General features: G+C 41.6%; 1 protein-coding gene across 4 annotated transcripts in view; it reads right to left on the reverse strand.

The window, feature by feature from the left end:
• LOC125443375 (protocadherin gamma-C5-like) overlaps nt 1–21,821 on the reverse strand; it is a 373,248-nt gene that overhangs the window by 314,115 nt on the left and 37,312 nt on the right. Inside the window, exon 1 of one of the 4 annotated variants that reach the window (XM_048515423.1) lies at nt 17,853–20,489. The exons of 1 other annotated variant lie outside the window; for it this stretch is intronic. In XM_048515423.1, the coding sequence (XP_048371380.1) occupies nt 17,853–20,264 (2,412 nt within the window). In that variant the 5' untranslated portion in view covers nt 20,265–20,489. Of the gene's footprint in view, nt 1–1,561; nt 4,498–7,051; nt 9,572–17,852; nt 20,490–21,821 lie in introns of those variants that run through there. 2 more of the 4 variants (XM_048515415.1, XM_048515419.1) reach the window with 2 other exon arrangements.

Consider the following 21,821-nt stretch of genomic DNA (forward strand, 5'->3'; position numbering starts at 1 on the left):
GTAGGGAACAGAACCACCAGGAGCACCTCCCCCTGTAACCTCAGTGCCCAGGCAGGTACTCCTTCAGATACTCCTTCAGGTAGCTAGGGCCCAAGCCATTTAGGGTGTACGTCAAATACAACACCTTAAACTGGACCTGGGAGTGAATTCGGAGCCTGTGCAGTTCTTTAAGGACTGGTATGATGCCCATTCAATCAGATGTACCAGCTAACAGCCTAGCTGCCACATGCTGCACCAGCTCCAGCTTCTAGACCATCTTCAAGGATAGCTCCATGTAGTTTGCATTATGATAGTCCAATCGAGAGGTTACCAGAGAATGTCACACAGAATCAGACAGAGCTGGCAAACCAAACCGAACTGCTGGATGGCTCTCATCACCACCATTACCACCTGAACTTCAAAGGATAGTGATGAATCCAGGAGTCCCCCCAGATCTCACACACAACCCTTCTGGGGCAATACAACACCATCTAGAACTGGGTGCCCCATGATCTGGACTTGGGAGCCAGAACACAGAGAACCTCTATCTTGTCTGGATTCAGCCTCAGTTTGTTGGTCCTCATCCAGCCCATAACTGCTTCCAGGCAACAGTCCAACACACAGAGTGCCTTTCCCACCTCTGATGAAATTTGACTTGGAAATATTCTGATTGACATTTTGAGTACATTATATGAAGAGCAGGGAATATTGCTATAATTCTCATGTTAGTTTCTGAATTATGTGAAATATGAAATATCCTAGTACTTTGGCATAAACTTTCATGAATCACAATCTCCACTGTCACATGTATGAAGCACTTACACAAGCACTTCCTGAGGGCTGACCTGGCATTTGGTTTTGTTGCCTGTTAGTGCCTTGGGTGCCAGTGGGATGAAATTGGACGGATGAAATTGGAGGGAAAGAATGTATGGTGGCAAGAGTTTTTCAGAAATTCCCGACAAACATCAAGGCATTTATATCAGCATGTACTGATATAATACTGGTTCTACTATATGTTGGATACTGGTTCTACTATATGTTGGCAGAGTGGCTAACACAACACAACAGGAATACAAGCTGATTAAAGTGTAGATAAAGTTTTCAGTCAATCAATCAATCAATCAATCTTTCTAATGGTCACAAACCAACATAAGTAAAGTTTTATACGATAGTAAAGAGAAAAGACAGTAACAGGGACCTAGTTATCTAACTAGCTGAGAGAGAGAAAATGTTCAGAGAAAAGCAGCAATCTGGAGACAAACAAAAAATGATACTTAACAGGAGAGAAGGTGCTGACCTCACTATCCCATCTAACTGTCCTCTTGTTGGCCCCTTATGAATGGCCTGTGGGCCATAATAAAAATTGAACTACTTATGTCATAACCTCATTTCTCCAATCATCAGAATTAATAGTAACAAAACAGACTATTTGCCCCTGACAATAAGACCCATGTTGTATAGATGCTTTGTAAGCTAATGAATCACACTTATATTTACATGAGGAAGTCTTTTCAGGACGTTGCAAATTACATTCAAAAGCCAACACCCATTAAATTGATCACTAGGCAAATCCAGAACTTACCTCCTCCACATGGTCTGTTCCACCACCCAAATTGTTTTCTCCATTCAGCATCAGTGAAATATCAGAATTTACATTACAGAGGATATTTTCTGCTATTTGGACAGTAGGCTGCAGGAACGTTAACTCGTTTCTCCTAGACTCAGAAGATAAGCAGACCTGGTAAGAATACGGCAAAGTGCCGTCTTCATAATTGGGAGGGAAAATGGCACCAGTTTTCACATCAGGAACAAAGCACTGAAGGAAGGTGGGGTTCCTTGACTGTCGGAGTTTCATCACAATAGTCAGTATTACTGTCACAAGAAACAGGAAAGACACCAAGGCCAAGGTCAGAACCAAATAAAACTGGAGATCAGACTGAGACTCTGAGTCACTGGGTTGGGGGTCCATTTCTGGAAGGGCCTCCTGGAAGTTCTCAGCAAAAACAAGGTTCAGAGTCACCGTTGCTGAGAGAGGAGGCTGCCCGTTGTCCTTCACCATAACGACCAGCCTCTGCTTCACAGATTCTCTCTCCACTAATGCTCGGGCTGTTTTGATCTCTCCGGTGTGGGACCCGATGGTGAAAAGAGAGGGCTCCGTGGCCTGCAGCAGGTGGAAAGAGAGCCAGGCATTGTGTCCAGAGTCAGCATCCACGGCCACCACTTTAGTCACCAGATAACCTGATTCAGCCGACCGAGGCACCATCTCAAACAAAGATGAGCTTTCCGTTCCTTGGGAAGGATAGAGGATCTGGGGAGTGTTATCGTTCCTGTCAAGGATAGACACTCTCACTGTGGTGCTGCTATTGAGGGATGGGGAGCCTCCATCTTGGGCCTGCACTTGAATCTGAAACTCCCGGACTTGCTCGTAGTCGAAGGAGCGCTGTGCATAAATGGTGCCAGTCTCAGAATTAATAGACAGGTAGGAGGAGAGAGGCAGGTCCTCAATGTTGCTCTTGAGGATGGAGTACTTGATTTTTGCATTGTGATCCTCATCTGGGTCAGAGGCCTTGACTCTGAAAATAGATGCTCCAGATGGGTTGTTCTCTAGTACGTAGGCAGTATAGGAAGACTTCTCAAAAGCTGGAGGATTATCATTGATATCTGAGATCCTTAGGGACATGGTTTTGTATGTAGAGAGAGGAGGGATGCCCTTGTCTGTGGCCGTGACTGTAATATTATACTCCGGGATCTTTTCTCTATCAAGATAACTATCTGTGAGGAGCTTGAAGTAATTATCTGAAGATGAAACTATCTGGAAAGGAAGAAGGTCTCTGAGATGGCAAGTGACTTCCCCGTTCTCCCCAGAATCCTTGTCATTAACCTTCAGCAAAGCAATAACAGTTCCAGGCATGGAGTCTTCAGGAACTGGACTGGATACAGAACTAAGTATCACTTCAGGAGGATTGTCATTCAGATCTAAAACCTCAATCTCCAGCTTGCAATGTGTCACCAAACCACCCCCATCAACGGCCTGTATTATCCCCATATAACTTTGACTTTCTTCAAAATCAATACTGTCCATAAGTGTAACAGTTCCATTATGTGGATCCAAGCTGAATTTATCTAGGCTACTTTCTAACATGCTACTGAATGTGTAGGTGATTTCAGCATTTGAACCTTCATCACTGTCAGATGCTCTGACTTGAATGATAGAAGCACCTTTGGGTGTGTTTTCCTTCAAGCTTACTTTGTAGGTTTCCTGGTCAAAAACTGGTAGATTGTCATTGACGTCAGTAACAATCACATGTATATTTGTTGTCCCAGATTTTATTGGATCTCCCCCATCCACAGCTTTAAGGACCAAGTGGAGGGTGTGCTCCTTTTCCCTGTCCAGTTGTTTTTGCAATACTAATTCTGCATATTTGCTCCCATCCTTGTTCTCTTTAATTTCCAGTTTAAAATAAGGAGTTTGGCTCAAATGATAGTTCTGAAGAGAATTTAGTCCAATGTCCTTGTCTTCAGCATTTCCAAGAAGAAACAGGGCCCCAGGCAAACTTGATTCACTCACTTTAAGTTCAATATTTTCTTTCTGGAAATGTGGGGCATTATCATTGATGTCTTTGACAAAAACTTGTATGTGAAACACATTCAAAGGGCTGTGAACCACAGCTTCAAATTTTAGGACACAAGAGGTTGATTTCCCACAAATTTCTTCTCGGTCTATCCTGTCATTCACATACAGGTTGCCATTTTGTTCGTTAAGAGTGAAATATTGCTTTTCTGAAGAGGCACCAAGCTTGCATCTGGATAACTCCGCCATATCCAACCCCAAATCTTTTGCAAGATTCCCTACAAGAGAACCCTTTTCTGTTTCCTCTAAAATTGAATAGTGAATGGGCTGAGACGGCATTTGACAGAACAAAGACAAGAATATTAACAGAAACAGTACTTGCCTCTTGATCTCTCTTGTTGTCCCTGCATTTCTATTCTCCATCACCTTCATTTCCTTAATTGCCTTTATTTTGATATTTTTTTCCTTTCTCAGATTTTAAAATATGCTGTGTGTTAGCAGCAAGATGTTTGCAGCATAGTCATTTGCTGATCCTTGGGAAATGAAGCAAATCCCCTTTCCTGGATGCGTTTTAAAAACAAAGATGCCTTCTGTGTCTGTTTTCCGATCAGATGAAAATGATACTGCAGTAGGAGCCGCAAATGTGTATTTCAGTAATGCTCCCCTATTGTCCAACAGTGACATCATGAGTCCACAGCAAGAACTGCACAGTGATACTTTTTTCTTATATTTCTACACAGCAATTTAAAGGATTATTCAAAATTTAAAAGATGACTGTTCAGTATTTAAATCTGTGCCTTTCCCCCCATTTCCATGCTGTTTCCTCAGCAGGCTACTTTACTGCATATTTATTTTACTCTTTATAATAAGTTCTCCTAATATTATAAAAGCTAGACTACCCCAAACTTACCAGAGCTTAGGAGTCAAGAAGGGTCAGACATGGTTATTGCTGGGATGGGAGACCACCAAGAAAGATGTGGGTCGCTATGTGGAGAACAATAGCAAACCACCCCTGCTTGTCTTTTGCCTTGAGCAGCAGTGGCGTGGGAGGTTAAGAGCTCGTGTATCTAATCTGGAGGAACCGGGTTTGATTCCCAGCTCTGCCGCCTGAGCTGTGGAGGCTTATCTGGGGAATTCAGATTAGCCTGTACACTCCCACACATGCCAGCTGGGTGACCTTTTGGACTCAGATCACAGCTTCTCCAGAGCCTCTCTCTTAAAGCCCCCACCTACCTCACAGGGTGTTTGTTGTGAGGGGGGAAGGGCAAGGAGATTGTAAGCCCCTTTGAGTCTCCTGCAGGAGAGAAAGGGGGGATATAAATCCAAATTCTTCTTCTTCTTCTTCTTCTTGAAAATCCATGAGGGGTCACCACAAATTAGTTGCGACTTGACAGAACTTAACAATTATTAATATTATAATTCATGTCTAGCATCTTAATTTCACAGTGCACACCAGTGCATTTCTTTTCTAAAATGTCTTAATATTAATTTTTGAACTGAAATGAGACATAAAGAGGTGATACCATCCTATAAAATAATGTCAAGAGTTTTTATTGATAAGTTTAACCACATCAGCTTTCAACTATGGATTGTTCTGAGTCCAGAATGCGGGTCCTTACACCACAATGGATTTTTGGTGTGGCCAAGACTAAGTGATGACAGAAAGCTTGTCCACATGGTCTGTTTTAGTCTGGAGATGGATACCTCGACACACACATGCACAGATATTTCTGTCCTGTATAAGCAACCAACCAGTTAGCAAACAAGCCATGGTAAACCAGCTAATAAATCCAACAAAATGCATAAGGATTCACTGCTTGTCCATTTTGTAGCTACAAAGCAACCTTTTTGTCCCAACATTCAACATGCAGCCCACATTTCTACAGAACATTCACAATACATGTACATGTTGTCCATTTAACAATAAGGTGATACAATTCACATGGAGTTTGTGTCTGTCTACGTGTTGGGGTGGGGATATTTGTCTTTCTCCATCACCATGCATTTGAGACATGAGAGACAGGCATTTATGTGGAGGTCAGATCCTACGATGACCCAAGACGCAAAACATTTACCTCCCTTTTTTGAGAGGGAAGAATCATGCAGATCAGACCATCATGGGCACGGACCTCTCAGTGAAACTTCTGCGGCTCACAGTTTTTTAAGGTGAGAAGTAGAGGAGAAAGCGCTTGCTCACAATCCAAGGGTGACTTCTGATATTTAGCAATAAGGATCAGATTGTTGGGTTACAACAGAAGAATGTAAACATAAAAGCAGTTAGTGGAAGTGAAAATAATAGTCTAGTACCGTGGTGGCGAACCTTAGGCACTCCAGATGTTATGAACTACAATCCCCATCAGCCCCTGCCAGCATTGTAGTCTATAACATCTGGAGTGCCAAAGGTTCACCACCACTGGTCTAGTACATGAGAAGTCCTAGCAATATAAGTCCTGGTAAATAAATATGTTGGATTTAGTAGTCCACATTTTTTTTCAAGCTTCCTATACCACACAACGCATCTTAAAATGCGATTCGCTAACTCCATCTTGCTGGCCTCCCAACTCCCAGCTACCAATTGCCAAATGTGCATTTAACTGTACACCATTCTCCCTCCTCCTTTTCTTTTTCTGTTCTATTTCTGTCCTATCCCACTCTTGGATAATGCCTTGTTAAAGATGGGAGGATATATGTTATAGGTTGGTTGATGTTGCTTTACTTCTCGCCATCTGTAGATTGTTAGGTTTTTGTATTATTAGTTTACAATACATTTTTATTGTATTAGTTAATGCTTTAAAGCTGCCCTGAGTTCGGCCTTGGTTGGGAATTGGGGGGTTAATAAAATAAATTAAAAATAAGTTAAATTACACATTAATAGACTGAAAGTGGGGGGTGGGAATCAAGCAATAATCTGTTAGTGAATTAGGAAAAGCTTCGGGGGTGAGATTTCTTAAGGTTGGTGATTTAATTCTCCACATGGAAATCTAACATTGCTAAGAAAGGTTGTTGAATGGGTACTCAATTGAGGTAATACTATTTTATTCTTCAGAGATGAGAAATATTATGTTTTTATTCTTTAGTTGCTTTAGTGAAACTTTTTCATAACAAAGAACATCTCCTCAACTGAGTACCGATTCCCACAGGCCAAACTGCTACAGTCCTAACATCGATTTACCACCTCAAGTAAAATGATGTAAAAGTTAGTGGCTGTTTACAAACCTAACATAATAAGGAATGAAGTATTTGTTAAAAGTCCAGTGACAAGTCAAAGAAAATCATAGAATCATAGAGTTGGAAGGGACCACAAGGGCCATCAAGTCCAAACCCCTGCAATGCAGCAACACACAGAAGAAAATGCACATCAAGAAATGCAAAAGGAATAAGAAGATACAAACATAATAATGAGAACATTTTGCTAATCATCATAAAGCAAAAACTGACGGGAAATAGCTCTTGAAATTAATACAAATGAAAATATAATGCATCTATTTTTTTTTTGCTCACCTGAACTATGATCAGTTCCCCACCATTCAAATTTAAATCCTCAGCAGCTTGGATAGGATCTTTGATTTCACCAGTCAACTGATTAGTCAATGTATCAGAATTATCTGTCTTGGAAATGTTGAACTGACTTTTCCTAGAGTCTGTGGTGAGAGAAAACTCTTGGCAATAAGAGTGAAGAAAAGCTCGGACTCCATCAATCCCCACAAACTGTGAAACGGGGACCCCACTGAAATTCATACTCCCAGAAGCACATAAGTGAGAATTTCTCCATTTGTGAAGTCTGAGTGCCAGCAATACAAGAAGGAAAGCGAAAAACAAGCAGGAGACAAAAGCCACAGCAACCACCAGGTAGAAGGTGAGGTCCGACTGGGCGTCTTCAAGAGTTGAGATGCTGCTAATATCAGAGAGGCTTTCAGGGATGCTGTCAGCAAGTACCACAGTGACAGTAACAGAGGCAGACAGAGGGGGCTGCCCGTTGTCCTTCACTAAAACTACCAGGATTTGTTTGAGAGCATCCTTGTCCAGAAAGAAACGGGTTATCCTGACCTCTCCAGTGTGGAGTCCTATGGTGAAGAGCCCTGGCTCTGTGGCCTTCACTAACTGATAGGAGAGCCAGCCATTCCGGCCAGAATCTGCATCCACCGCCACCACCTTAGTGACCAGATAGCCAGGCTCAGAGGAGCGAGGGGCCAGTTCTACTCCAGTGGAACCATCAGTGGGAGGGGAAGGGTGCAAGATTTCTGGAGCATTGTCATTCTGATCTAGGACAAAGAGAGTCACTGAGATATTGGAGCTGAGTGGCGGGGATCCTCCATCTTGGGCCCCGATCAGGAACTGAATCTCCCGGAATTCTTCATAATCGAAGGAGTTCAAAGCATACACTGCCCCTGATTCAGAATTAACAGACAAGTAAGAAGAGAGAGGGGGATTTTTCATGACTCCTTCCATGATGGAATATGTTACTCTGGCATTTTCTTCCCAGTCAGGGTCTTTGGCGTTTAAAACAAAGATCAACATTCCTCTTGGATTATTTTCCAGGACATAAGATGTATAGCTTGGTTCTGTAAAGAGGGGAGGATTGTCATTGGTGTCTAACACCTGGAGTACAATAAAAGTAGATGTAAAGAGGGGTGGATTCCCATGATCAGTAGCTGTAACAGTAATATTGTAAGCTGGCACTTGTTCCCTGTCGAGGACACTGTCTGTGACTAAGGAGTAAAAACTGTCCATTGATTGCTTCAGTTGAAAAGGAAAGTTGTTGGGAATGGAGCATTTAATTTCCCCGTTAGATCCTGAATCTCTATCTTGTACATTTAAAATAGCAATCACAGTCCCAGCTGGTGAGTTCTCAGCAACTGAATTGATCACAAAGGTTACTGCTAACTCTGGTGCGTTGTCATTCAAATCCGTAACAGAGACCATAACTTTTGACGTGTCACTCAACCCTCCCCCGTCAGTGGCCTGCACCTCGAGTTGGTACAAAGATGATGTTTCATAGTCGAGGGTGCCTTTTAGGATTATTTCTCCTGTTGTGGAATTCAACAGGAAAAATTTGGAATACTTATCTGTGGTTTTTTGAAAGGAGTATTTGATCTCTCTGTGGAGTCCCTCATCCTGATCAGTAGCTTGTACTGTACAGACTGTAGACCCTATAGGAACGTTCTCCATGACACTTGCTTCATAGATTGGCTGGCTGAAAACTGGTGCATTGTCGTTTGCATCTAGAACTATAACTTGGATTTGAGCAGTGCCAGATCTCACTGGATTGCCCCCATCAGAAGCTGTGAGTATAAGATCATGAATTGATGTCTCTTCCCTGTCCAGACCTTTTTCTAACACCAGCTCAGCACGTCTAATGCCATTTTCTTCCATTTGGACATCCAAAGAAAAATGGCTGCTGCCTGCAAGCTGGTAGTTCTGTATGGAATGCATACCCATATCTGGGTCCTGAGCTCTGGGGAGAAGCAATCGATCTCCAAGAGTAGCAGCCTCGCTGATTTTCAGTTTCCATTCCGTTGGCAAGAACTGAGGAGCATTATCATTTATATCTGTAATCTCCACTTCAACTCCAAAAAGCTCTAATTTGCTTTCAACAATAAGCTGAAACTTTAAGATGCATTTCTCTGCCTCACCACAGATATCCTCTCGGTCTATTCTCTCAGAGGTTTGTAAATGGCCGTTGTTGACATTGAAAGCAAAATACTGAATCTTACCTATCGTGGGGACAATGCGCAGTCCATGATTGGGAAGTTGCTTCCTGTCTATCCCCAGGTCTTTTGCAACATTCCCCACAAAAGATCCTTTCTGCATCTCCTCTGGAATGGAATAGTGGATTTGTGCAGAAACTGCCTTCCAAAAATACACCATAATAAGGCATTGCAAGAATCCTCCTTTACAGCTCCACAGATTCTGAAGTTTTTCCATTCTCCTGAAGTAGGACAATAGCCAAAAGATAGTTCTGGCTCCACAAATCTTACATCTAAATATTTCCCAAGCAACTGCCGTTCTGTCTTCTCAGCTTTTTGTGCTGGTGTGTAAAGGAAAAAAAGCAACGTTCGGCTGTTGGATATTTCAGTTCTCTTCCTTGTTGGTGAACAGTGACACCGTGAGGCGGAACGAGAAATTGGAAAAATCTCATGTTGGAGTATTTAAAAAGCATTGGTTACTATGAAACTTCGGCTTTGCTTATTTAAAAGGTACGTTGTTGGTACCCAAGAACAAAAAATAAAATTTTAAAGAAAGCAACATCATGATGATGATAAAAATTAAGATGAAGATGCTGACCAGCATAGAACATGGAACTATTATTGCATACATCTTTAGAATTCAGCCTTGTGCAGCCACTTGCTAAGCATGCACGCTCCTTACTCTTGAGTATCCTCATTTTTAAACTCTTCAGATAATCTAGGAATACTGAATATTACAACCCTTTAAGCTGTTTATTAATGATAATAATACAATCAAATATTTGGTGGGTTATTTTGAATTTGTATGTGCATTTCAGCTCTTCTCAGTTTGTTTTCATTTGCATCTGTCTTCTGCATTGTTTCTCTCCCCTGTTTCTGCAGAGTCCATCCTCAGACCACCTTCGTCGTTTCCTCGTGACTCTCCCACCTCCCACCCTGTATGCTCTGATTGCTCTGATTCTGCAGTGTAATTTGTCACATGCTATTTTTCTCACAGAAGTCCTCCATCATGGCTATTTGGGAACTGTTTGTTCATAATACAGTTTTGTAAAACTGAGCACAGTGTGTGAGTGCAGCCCTGTGTGAGGTGAACAGGTCACATGATTATCATGTGATCTGCCCCATATATGCTGTTGCAATATTACAATACAGCCCTAAAGTGTACGGAATGACCTGGCACAAAAGCTGCTTCCATGAACCTACATGAATTACCTGGGATCCGTTTTTTTTTGCCTCCCACCAGTGGTGGGATCCAAAATTTTTAGTAACAGGTTCCCATGGTGGTGGGATTCAAACTGTGGCGTAGCGCCAATGGGGATGGGCGGGGCATTCCGGGGCGGGCATTCCGGGGGTGGGGCATTCCTGGGCGGGGCTGTGGCAAGGACGCAGCTGCTGCGCCGGTCCTTGGGTGGGAAACGAATGCACGCAGGCGCAGGCTGCCACGCACGCCGGTGCACCTCCTGCTAGACTGCTTCAAGTTCTGCGCGCTACTGCTGAGAGGAGGGGCGTAACTAAGGCAAAAATCACGTGGCAAAATCACCAATTAGTAACCCCCTCTCGGCACACACAAATAATTAGTAACCTACTCTCGGGAACCTGTGAGAACCTGCTGGATCCCACCTCTGCCTCCCACCGATGATCCCATTTCTGCTGGTTCTCTTTCTTCAGCTCCCATTTAACATAGGGCTTCATTATACTTTCAGTCATACTGTTAACGGGTTCAAGGAACAATGAAAGCAAAGCATCAGGTACATACCTTTGACCAGTGGTGGGATTCAATAATTTAACAACTGGTTGTTTACAAGCACCATTTTAACAACCGGTTCTGCTGAAGTGGTGCGAATCTGCTGAATCCCACCACTGCCTTTGACTATCCTTGGAACAGCAGATAGTAGCTCTATTGCCTAAGAGCTCAGATCCCTTTTTTCTAACAGTAGATGTACTTGACACTGGGGGCATCACGAAGTCGTTGTCTGACATACCATTGTAATTTAAGGTCACAAACTTCCACCTTTCACGTGTATACTAAAAAACTAATTAAGCTCACTTTTGCAAAAATGTCCTGAGAAAGAGGGTTAATTCCTTGTACACTACAGCCACAATCCATAGTTCTCCCCCATAATTGATATTAAAAAAAAGGCAGAAGATCTGTTCATGGATTTTGTTAGGCCATTCAATAATTACAGAACTTCAGGAACGTGCAGATAATATGCGCCAGTAAAATCTACATCCTGATAGAAACACTGTCCCTCAGTCATTCGAAGTCCAAAACTTGGCTTCCCGTGGAAGATGCAAAAAGTTTTATTTCATTTATTAACTGATTTTATCTTCCCAGGTCAGTCAATTCTAGCTCACAGGGTGGCTAAAAGCCCAATCGAAACAAATGGAGGAGGTGGGGGTGGCATGCCAGAGATGGTGCTTAAACAAGCTTCCCCAGCAGTGTGGGTGGGTGGGGAGGGAAGCTCAAAAACTCTCCCTGCCACCGGAACTCCCCCAATAAAGCCCTAAGCACTTATGCCACCTAGCTGCAGGGCCGGGGCTGGGGTGCAACTGGCACCAAACCCAGAGTAGAAGCTGACCAATGTTGGCTCCACCCCCTTGTCACACCTCCACCACACTGACACACCTGGGAGTAGAGAGGAGCGGGAGCACTGACACTTAGGCTCATTCCGCACATGCAGAATAATGCACTTTCAAACTGCTTTTAGTGCTCTTTGAAGCTGTGCGGAATAGCAAAATCCACTTGCAAACAGTTGTGAAAGTGGTTTGAAAACACATTATTTTGCGTGTGCGGAAGGGGCCAAAGTTAGGCACTGCAGTTGGATTTGCAAGGCACCCTAGCGGCCGGGCACCCGCAGATTTCCCCCTCCTCTTGGGTAAGTGCCCTGGGGAGGGCATTTCCACCCTGTATAGGCCCACGCCGTGTCCAGAGGGGAACTGGACTAACTCACCCAAGAACTGAATAATATAACTATCACAACAACATAACAACAACATAACAAAAGTTACACCATCAACATTTTACTTCAGCTCTGCTTAGCTGATTCACTGCGATCTCTAAGGTTGTATGTCAAGAATTCTGCTGTGGAACAGGCGAATACTCATTACACTCATGTGCAGGATACAGGTTGCATACACATTATAAGTTCGCATCTTTGTGCTGTCTCACTAACCAGCATTTCAATTATGATGGAGACTTCCGTGTTTGTCACCGCAGACGGCAGCTCTCTCCCTCACAATTACTCCTATCATTGCTGGGTTGAGCTGTTACTGATACCTCTCTCTGAAAGCATCAGGAAGAGCAGGCAAAAGCACCCAATGAATATTCTCCCAGACATATGTTTCATGGAAGGTGTGAACCCTTCCAGCGCCAGGTCACCAATCTTCCCTCCTCTGTTATGTTCATGACTCCTTGCCACAGTCTCTGTTTTAATGTACAAATGAGTCTGGAGCTTTGGGGTTTCTTTGCAATCTGTGAAATTCACATTACCCATTTTTAAAGGAGAGAATTCATTATGAAAATAAAGAGCAAAAATAAAGGTAATGAATAAAGTTAATGAAATCATGTATAAATCTGAAGAGATCTAATGTGTTACCATAGCATGAAGAATTAGATTGGCGAAAGGAAAATTGTGGATGTGGAAGAGTTTGAGGAAAGGCCAATTACATTACATTTATAGTGTAATATGCTTGAAGCATTATATGCTTGAAGCTTGTGTAATTAGATGCTTGAAGCAGCTATAGTTCTCCATGGTCATTTCCCCACTAACCTGCTGCTGCGCGCTACTCTCCCCAAGTAGCTGGGGTCCCCCGGCACTCCCCACTACAGGGGCGGCGACAACGCAGCAGCCCCGACGCTGCCACTGTCGCACCCCCTCAGTGTGCGTCATTCCTGGCGCTCCTCGAAACAGCGCCTTTTGATGACCCCGCGCAGAGCGTGGGGTCGTGGGGAAGCCCGGGAGCGCGCCAAAAATGACGCGTGCTGGGAGTTGCGCGCAGCAACCTTGGGTCGAGGTAAGTGGAGAAACGGCCCATCTTTTGGACTTCCTGTTTCTCACCCACCTTTATTTCCCTCTTGAACTTTAGTTGGTATGATTCACTTACCTGATTTAAATTATTTGTCAATCAATCAGAACTTTAATATGGTCCAAGACCAGCACCGTTTCATAGCTACATTAATACAGAAAATATACTATTCCTCCAGATTAAAATAATTATATACAGTGATTTTAAAATATAATTACCATAATAAAATATTACTACTGATATGCATCTAAGGCTGACTATCCAAAACCACTACAAAATTTCACAGCTACATTAAGATATAAAATAAAGAAGAAGAGTTTGAATTTGTATACCACTTTTCTCAACTGTAAGGAGTCTCAAAGCAGTTTACAAACTCCTTCACTTCCTCTCCCCACAACGGACACCTTGTGAGGAAGGGGGAGCTGAGAGAGTTCTGAAAGAACTGTAATTAGCCTCAGATCATCCAGCAGGCTGATTGTGTAGAAGAGGCAAACAAAACCAATTCACCAAATAAGAGTCCGCTGTTCATGTGTGAATCAAATCTAGTTCTCCAGATTAGAGTCCATCACTCTTAACCACTATACCACAATGACAATAAAATATATAATTATCCCACATTAAAATAATCCTATACAGTAGCTTTAAAATGTAATTAATAGTAAAATATTACAACTAAAACACATCCTAGTGCTGGATATCCCACAATTTCCTTATCTCAAAGGCAAGCCAGTCAAATTCTACCACATTAAAAGTCACCTCCTGATTTCTATCTGTTAGCATAAAAGAATGATAAAACCTGCTAAAATCCCACCCAAGCAAATGGTGATAGCGAAAGCCCAGTGGGACCAAGCTGGGATCCGGTGACTTACCAAGAGATCATCCCCTTGATACAAAACCTGAAGTCAAATAAGGCCCCAGGCAGCGATGCCATCATCCCCGAAATTCTGAAAGCAAACCCTCTATGGTGGGCAAATTTACTAGCTAATCTTTTTACAAGGATCAATGAAAAGGGGATAATGCCGAAGGCATGGACTTCCTCCGTGCTGGTCCCAATATTCAAAAGATAAAACCTGCTATATCTTCCATTATAGGAATAATCAAGACTTTCCTAATATATATTTCAGTCAAAAATAACATGTTTCAGAGATTTCATGTGCCCATCTCCACAAGGGCATAAACATTCTTCTAGTGGCTTCTTCTTGTACCTACCCTCAAGGATAGCATTATATCTCGACAAGGTAAAAGCATTCCTGTACTCAGGATTGTCCAGCTGTTTAATACATGACATCATAGTTACTTTGTGAAGAAAGCTGGTGTCACATATAATATTTCAAACTCTATTTAAATCGTGTTGTCCTTCCGCTTCTACTATTATTTGTTTCATCAATGCCTTAGCCTGGGTATAATCCATATTTGTAAAAAAAATGTTCAGAAAAACCATAAAAGACTTATTTCTCACCATTCTCAAACATGGTGAGACAAAGGTATCCTGGAATATTGAGCAAACAATTCGCTTAGGAGAAAACATTAGTTTCAACCACTAAAAACAGCAGCGATCCACAGCTTAACCTCCACTATGACCATATCAGTCTCGAGTCAAATAGCAAACTGAAGGAACTTGGAGTATGACTTTAAAATGTTGATTGCACTCTTTTCGTCATCTTGATATTAGTTATAATAATAAACGGTGCACCATACAATAGTTGTGCAAGAGATTTAGCAGTAAGTAATTTAATGGCTGCTGTCCCATTATGTCCCCCTTTCATCCAATAACATTTCTGAATAGTTCCAGCACTCTTTTGTGCATTTGCTGTAACACAACTTACATGTGAGTTTCTTGAACCAGATACTTGAAAAGTCACTCCAGATATTTGTAATAATTGATGTACTCAATACATATCAAATTTATATACCATTTACAGGTTTTGGGTCTTTTTGCAAAGGCCATTGCTTTTGACTTATTGAAATTAATCTGTAAGGAATTTTTTGGCAATAAAAGTTACATACATAAATATCTCTCTTAAGTCCAAGGGGAGTCCTTGACAAGATTACTGCATCATCTGCATAGAGTAACAGGGAAATATGTTTATCTGCCAGTTTTGGAGGGCAGGTTATGTTTTTGACTGTTTTAATTGCTTTATTGTATTTATAAACTGTGGTGAACCACCCTAAACCCATAAAGAGAAGGATGGCATATAAATCATCATCATCATCATCATCATCATCATCATCATCATCATCATCATCATCATCATCATCAAACTAAATAATAACAATAATAACATCTCTCAAATTCAGAAGGCAACCCTACTGGGATCCGCACGAATACTACGTTGATACATTACAACTTCCTAGGCCTCTTTGGGTGAGGCTCGAGTTGTTATGAAAGGCCAACAACTAGCTAAAGTACTGGCAGCTCTAAAATCAACAACCACCACAACAATAATAATAAAAATCATCCCCTTATGGGCATCTCCTTGTCATGGGGAAGGGATTTGAATGCTTTGATGACATTTAGAGCTATGCTGGAGGTATACTACCAGAAGCGTCTCCCAAGTCAGGCAGGTCTTAACTGAGAAACCATGCTAAGATTGTCCACCAACCCATACAATATAGTGATACAAATGAAAAACAATTCCATACCGCATAGGTCGATGCACTGGTTTACAAGGGCCGCATTGCATGCTGGGGTCCCTGGGCATGCATTGACAAGTGGGCTACAAGTGGACCAACCATCCAAAAGAAAGATGTATAGTTGTGAAAAAAAGATTACCCCAAGTCGAATGCCTTTCTAGTAACGTACCAAAATCAGGGTTCTTTATCCAGATACTCTCAAACAGCTGAGATTTTAAAATTTTATTAAAAAGAAAAAGAAATAATAGACAGATTTCTCTCAGCTCCAGAAAATTCCAAGTATAAAATGCAATACCATACAATACAAGACTATTCAGCCCAAGGCAGATGAATGAATGAGTGATTGAATGAAATCTCTTTAGAATGTGTCTCTTTAGCATCATGTTATGGGTTTTATAGAATCTGCTCATCTAGTCCATTTGATCAGTAACTAACCAATTGGATGCTGAGTAGAGTCAAAGAGGGAGATGACTCCCACCTAAGCATTCTTGGCAATTAAGACCTATCTGTCCGGTTTAGGATGTGGCCTTGTAAAAACCAATTCTGTTATCTAAGCACAACTTTAATAAGGGCCAAAGGTTCATGTTGTAAAATGACCTAGCAGAACAAAACGGTTGCCTCATAAAAGACCCATTTTATAAGATAAATGACCTCTAAATTTAAAGGAATATATACACTTTCTTCACAATAATGCGCAAGAAAATCGTGCCATCATGGCTTGTTACCACAACTCAGAAACAGAAAAAAGAGGTATAGCAGTACCTGGTGACAGCAGGGTCATTGAAAAAGAACATGAGAAGGTCATGAAATACCATGATTTGAAAATCGAGCTTCAGCGCCTTTGGCACAAACCAGCTGAAGTCACCCCAGTGGTATAGGCACCCTGGATGCCATTCTGAAAACACCAGGGCCACACTTGAAACATCTTCAAATCTTCAAAGAAGACAGCCCTACTGGGATCTGCACAAATACTACGCTGATACGTTACAACTTCCTAAGCTTCTGGGTGAGGCTCGAATTATAGTGAAAGGCCAACAACCAGCTAAAGAGCGGCAGCTGTGATATCAAACAAAATAAAATTATATAATTATATATCTTATATACAATTATTATTATTATTATTATTATTATTATTATTATTATTATTATTATTATTATTATTATTATTATTATATAGTTATATTAAGAAGAGGGAGAAGAAAAAGAAGAACATTTTGATGCTGCTATTCTTCTAAATGGTATTCCCCATTCTCCCCTCCTCCAGTTTTTTTAAAAAATCACAATTACCCCATGAAGACAGTTAGGCTGAAAAGTATGACTGACCCAGTCACCCAGTGAGGCTTCATAGTATAGTGGTTAAGAGTGGCAGACTCTAATCCAGTGAACCGGATTTGTTTCCCCACTCCTTCACATGTAGCCTGCTGGGTGACTTTGGGCAACTCATAGTTTTCTCTGGACTCTCTCAGCTCAAGGGAAGCCACTTTCAGTAGAGAAAAGAGGGGTTTAAAAGCCAACTTATAAAGTCTGTTCTCCTGACTGATCCACTGCCAGTGTGTTTTTTACATTCTGTCTCATTCTCTAGCCACTGTTAACCACCTTAGTTCTTAGTACAAGAAAAAGTACAAGAGTACAAGAAAAAGTAGTCACTACGGAAAAACATACACAGAAGATGTACAATTGTTCTATATCACCATGTATGTTATTTCTATCTTTACTGTCTTCTTCAATGGGTACAGCTTACAGACAACAATTGTAATGCCAAGTCCTGCTGTCAGACATTGGACGTTAATGTTTTAGAGATGGGAAGGAGAATTTGGACAAAGCAATAGCTACAATACTAGCAACGATTTTCAAATTACTATGGGACAAAGACAGATGGCAAGAATCACATGAAATCACAATACGCGTCCATGCCAAGAAAAGCAAATCTCATGAATTTAAAATTCTTATCTTACCTGAACTTCATTCAGATCCCCACTATTCAAATTTGAATCAGCAGCAACTTTGACAGGGTCACTGGGCAATTGATTTTTCAGAGTATTAAAACTGTTTGCCTTGGAAATGTTGAACCGGCTTTTCCGAGAGTCCGTGGTGAGAGAAACCTCTTGGCAGTAGGAGTGAAGAAATGCTCGGACTCCATCAATCCCCACAAATTGTGAAACAGGGACTCCACTAAAATTCATACTTCCAGAATCACACAACTGAGAACTCCTCCATTTGCGAAGTTTGAGTGCCAACAGCACAAGAAGGAAAGTAAAGAACAAGGAAGAGACAAAAGCCACGGCAACCACCAGGTAGAAGGTGAGGTCTGATTGGGTGTCTGCTAGAGGAGACATGCTTCTAATATCAGAGAGGCTTTCGGGGATGCTGTTGGCCAGCACAACCATGACTGTGACAGAGGCAGAGAGAGGGGGCTGCCCATTGTCCTTCACTAAAACCACCAGGCTTTGCTTGAGAGCATCCTTGTCCAGAAAGAAACGGGCTGTCCTGATCTCTCCAGTATGGAGTCCTATGGTGAAGAGCCCAGGCTCTGTGGCCTTCACTAATTGATAGGAGAGCCAGGCATTCTGGGCGGAGTCTGCATCCACCGCCACCACCTTAGTGACCAGATAGCCAGGCTCAGAGGACTGAGGGGCCAGTTCTATCCCAGTAGAGCCATCGGTGGGAGGGGAAGGGTACAAGATTTCTGGAGCATTGTCATTCTGGTCCAGGATGAAGAGAGTCACTGAGACATTGGAGCAGAGTGGTGGGGTGCCTCCATCTTGGGCTTTGACCAGGAAGTTAATTTCTCGGAATTCTTCGTAATCAAAAGAAGTCAAGGAATAAATAATTCCAGTTTCAGAATTAATAGAAAGGAAGGAGGAGAGAGGGAAATCACCCACCTGACTTTTTATAAGGGAATATTGTATTTTGGAGTTCTGCTCCCAATCTGGATCATTTGCCTCGAGTGAGAAGATAGAAGCCCCTCTTTGGTTATTCTCCATGAAATAAGAAACATAGGATGGTTGTGGAAAGAGGGGAGGGTTATCATTCGTGTCCAAAATTTGGAGTGGAATGATAATGGAAGTAGAAAGGGAGGGTACCCCATGGTCATTGGCTGTTACTGTGATGTTGTAGGTATCCATCTGCTCCCTATCAAGGGCATCGACTGTCACCAAACTGTAAAAGTTGCTAATGGATTTCTTCAGTTGAAAAGGGAGAATTTGGGAAATAGAACATGTGACTTCGCCATTAATTCCTGAATCTTGATCTTCTACATTTAAAATAGCAATAACAGTTCCAGAAGGTGAATTCTCATTGATGGAATTTGTGTGAAAAGAAACCGCTAATCCAGGTGCATTATCATTCAGATCTGTAACTGTGATCTCAATCTTTGCCCTGCTGAACAGTCCACCATAGTCCTCAGCGTGCACCTCAAATTCATAAAAGGAGCCTACCTCAAAGTCAATGTCCCCCATGACTGTTATTGTGCCAGTTGTTGAGTTCAAAAGAAACATCTGTGCGTCCTTCTTGGTCACTTTTTTGAAGGAGTATTTCAGCTCTCCATAGATTCCTTCATCTGGATCGACAGCTGTAATTCTACAGATTGTGGACCCTTTAGGAATATTCTCCTCAATGCTCACTGCATAGAGCGGTTGACTGAAGACCGGCGCATTGTCATTCACATCTAAAACAATTATTTTGATTTGAGCTGTGCCAGTCCTAACTGGATCACCTCCATCAGTAGCTGTAAGGATTAGTTCATACATTGATTGCTTTTCCCTGTCCAGATTTTTTTCAAGTACCAGTTCCACATGCCTGGCACCATTTTCTATTTTCACATCCAGAGAAAAATGGCTGCTGCCCGCGAGCTGGTAACTCTGCACAGAATTTATGCCAAGATCTTCATCTTGAGCTTCAGGTAGAGGAAACCGGGATCCCTGGATAGCTATCTCACTGACTTTCACTTCCTGTACTCCAGGAGGGAAGTAAGGGGCATTGTCATTTATATCTGTAATTTCCACTTCAACTCCATATAGTTTTCTTTTATGCTCAACCATAACTTGGAAATTTAAGATGCATTTCTCTGCCTGTCCACAGACTGCCTCTCTGTCTATTCTCTCAGAGGTCTGTAAATTACCACTGTTGGCATTCAAAGTAAAATACTGAACCTTACCTACAGTGGAGACAATGAGGAGTCCATGATCTGAAAGTTGCTTCCCTTCTGTTCCCAGATCCTTTGCAATATTCCCCACAAAAGATCCCTTCTGCATCTCTTCTGGAACAGTGTAGTGGATCTGTGCTGAAGCAGCCTTCCAAACATACATCATAATAAGGTATTGCAGAATCCCCTCTTTATAGCTCCTCAGCTTCTCTTTGTCTTCCATTCTGCAGCAGATCAGCGAGTCCCAGTTCTGGTTCAAATGATCTTACTTTCCCCCTTAAGTAATATGGACCTCCATCTGGCTTCTTACAGCAGGAGTCTTCTCATTCTCTTGGATAATTTTTATGCAGGAACAGCAAAAGCTGCACTGACTTTACTATGTCATTTCTTTCCTTATTGGTGAACAGTGACACCAAGGGGCTCAACCGAAAACTGCATTTACTGAAAAGTTTCCCGTATTTTTTTTCCTGTTTCATGCAAAATGATAAAAGAACCAATTTTTTTTTACTGGCATGCAAGGCCTTTGAGTATACTGCTGCTCAAATTTCAACTACCTTTTGTCTGATTTGCAAAGATGTCTATATAAAAGAAGTATAGCAGTAAGTCTTATGTATCCATCTTCTTTCCACTGGAGACAGTAATTCATTAAGCTATTTATTCTAGTCAAATGCTGTTTCTCTTTTAAAATAATTACATTTCTTACCGTGTTTCCCTGAAAATAAGACAGTGCCTTATATTAATTTTTGCTCCCAAAGATGCGCTATGTCTTATTTTCAGGGGATGTCTTATTGTACTGTGTTCTGTTTGTCAGGCATGCTTCCAAACAAAAACTTTGCTACGTCTTACTTTCAGGGGATGCCTTATATTTCGCACTTCAGCAAAACCTCTAGCATGTCTTATTTTCAGGGGATGTCTTATATTCAGGGAAACAGGGTAGAATATACAAAATAATATACACATGGTTTTTTTTCCTTTGTGACCTGTTAAACATTATAACATTACATAAAACATTACATAAACAAGTTTATAAGGAAGTAAACCTGCATACATAATAGTTGATATGCAATTCAAGAGTAGCTTTCCAGAATGACTGTGGTTGCTGAGGTACCATGGCTATATTCACAATTTCCTTAGACTCCATGGCTCATTCTGCACATGTAGAATAATGCACTTTCAAACTGCTTTCAGTGCTCTTTGAAGCTGTACGGAATAGCAAAATCCACTTGCAAACAATTGTGAAAGTGGTTTGAAAACACATTATTCTGCATGTGCGGAAGGGGCCCATGTTTTAAATAATTTATTTGTTGCATTTTTATCCTGCACTTCTTCCAAGGAGCACAGAGTGGCCTGTGTAGGTCTTCCCTCTTCCATTTTTATCCACACAACAACACTGTGTGATTGGTAGTTTTTAACAAGTGGAGATAGTAGCAAGTGTAGTGATGCGGGAATAGTTGAGACATAACAGGATTTATTTATTTATGTAAATGTTTATTACACACCATTCCTTGTGGTTCAATGTAGGTTTCAATAGTAGTTTTCAAAAGTTCTAGCTAAAACCAGAATGAAATAGCAAACAGTATGTCATCCCACACGTGCAGTCAACTTTCCCCCACTACCAAAACCACTTGAATTGTACAGAATTGGTGTTTCTTTTTTAAGCTCCTAAAAGGCAGAATATCAAAAAACCACATACCGTATATACTCGTGTATAAGCCGACCCGTGTATAAGCCGAGGCACCTATATTTACCACCAAAACCTGGGGAAACTTATTGACTCACG

This window comes from Sphaerodactylus townsendi, linkage group LG14, assembly GCF_021028975.2.
Source record: "Sphaerodactylus townsendi isolate TG3544 linkage group LG14, MPM_Stown_v2.3, whole genome shotgun sequence".
NCBI classification, from domain to species: domain Eukaryota; kingdom Metazoa; phylum Chordata; class Lepidosauria; order Squamata; family Sphaerodactylidae; genus Sphaerodactylus; species Sphaerodactylus townsendi.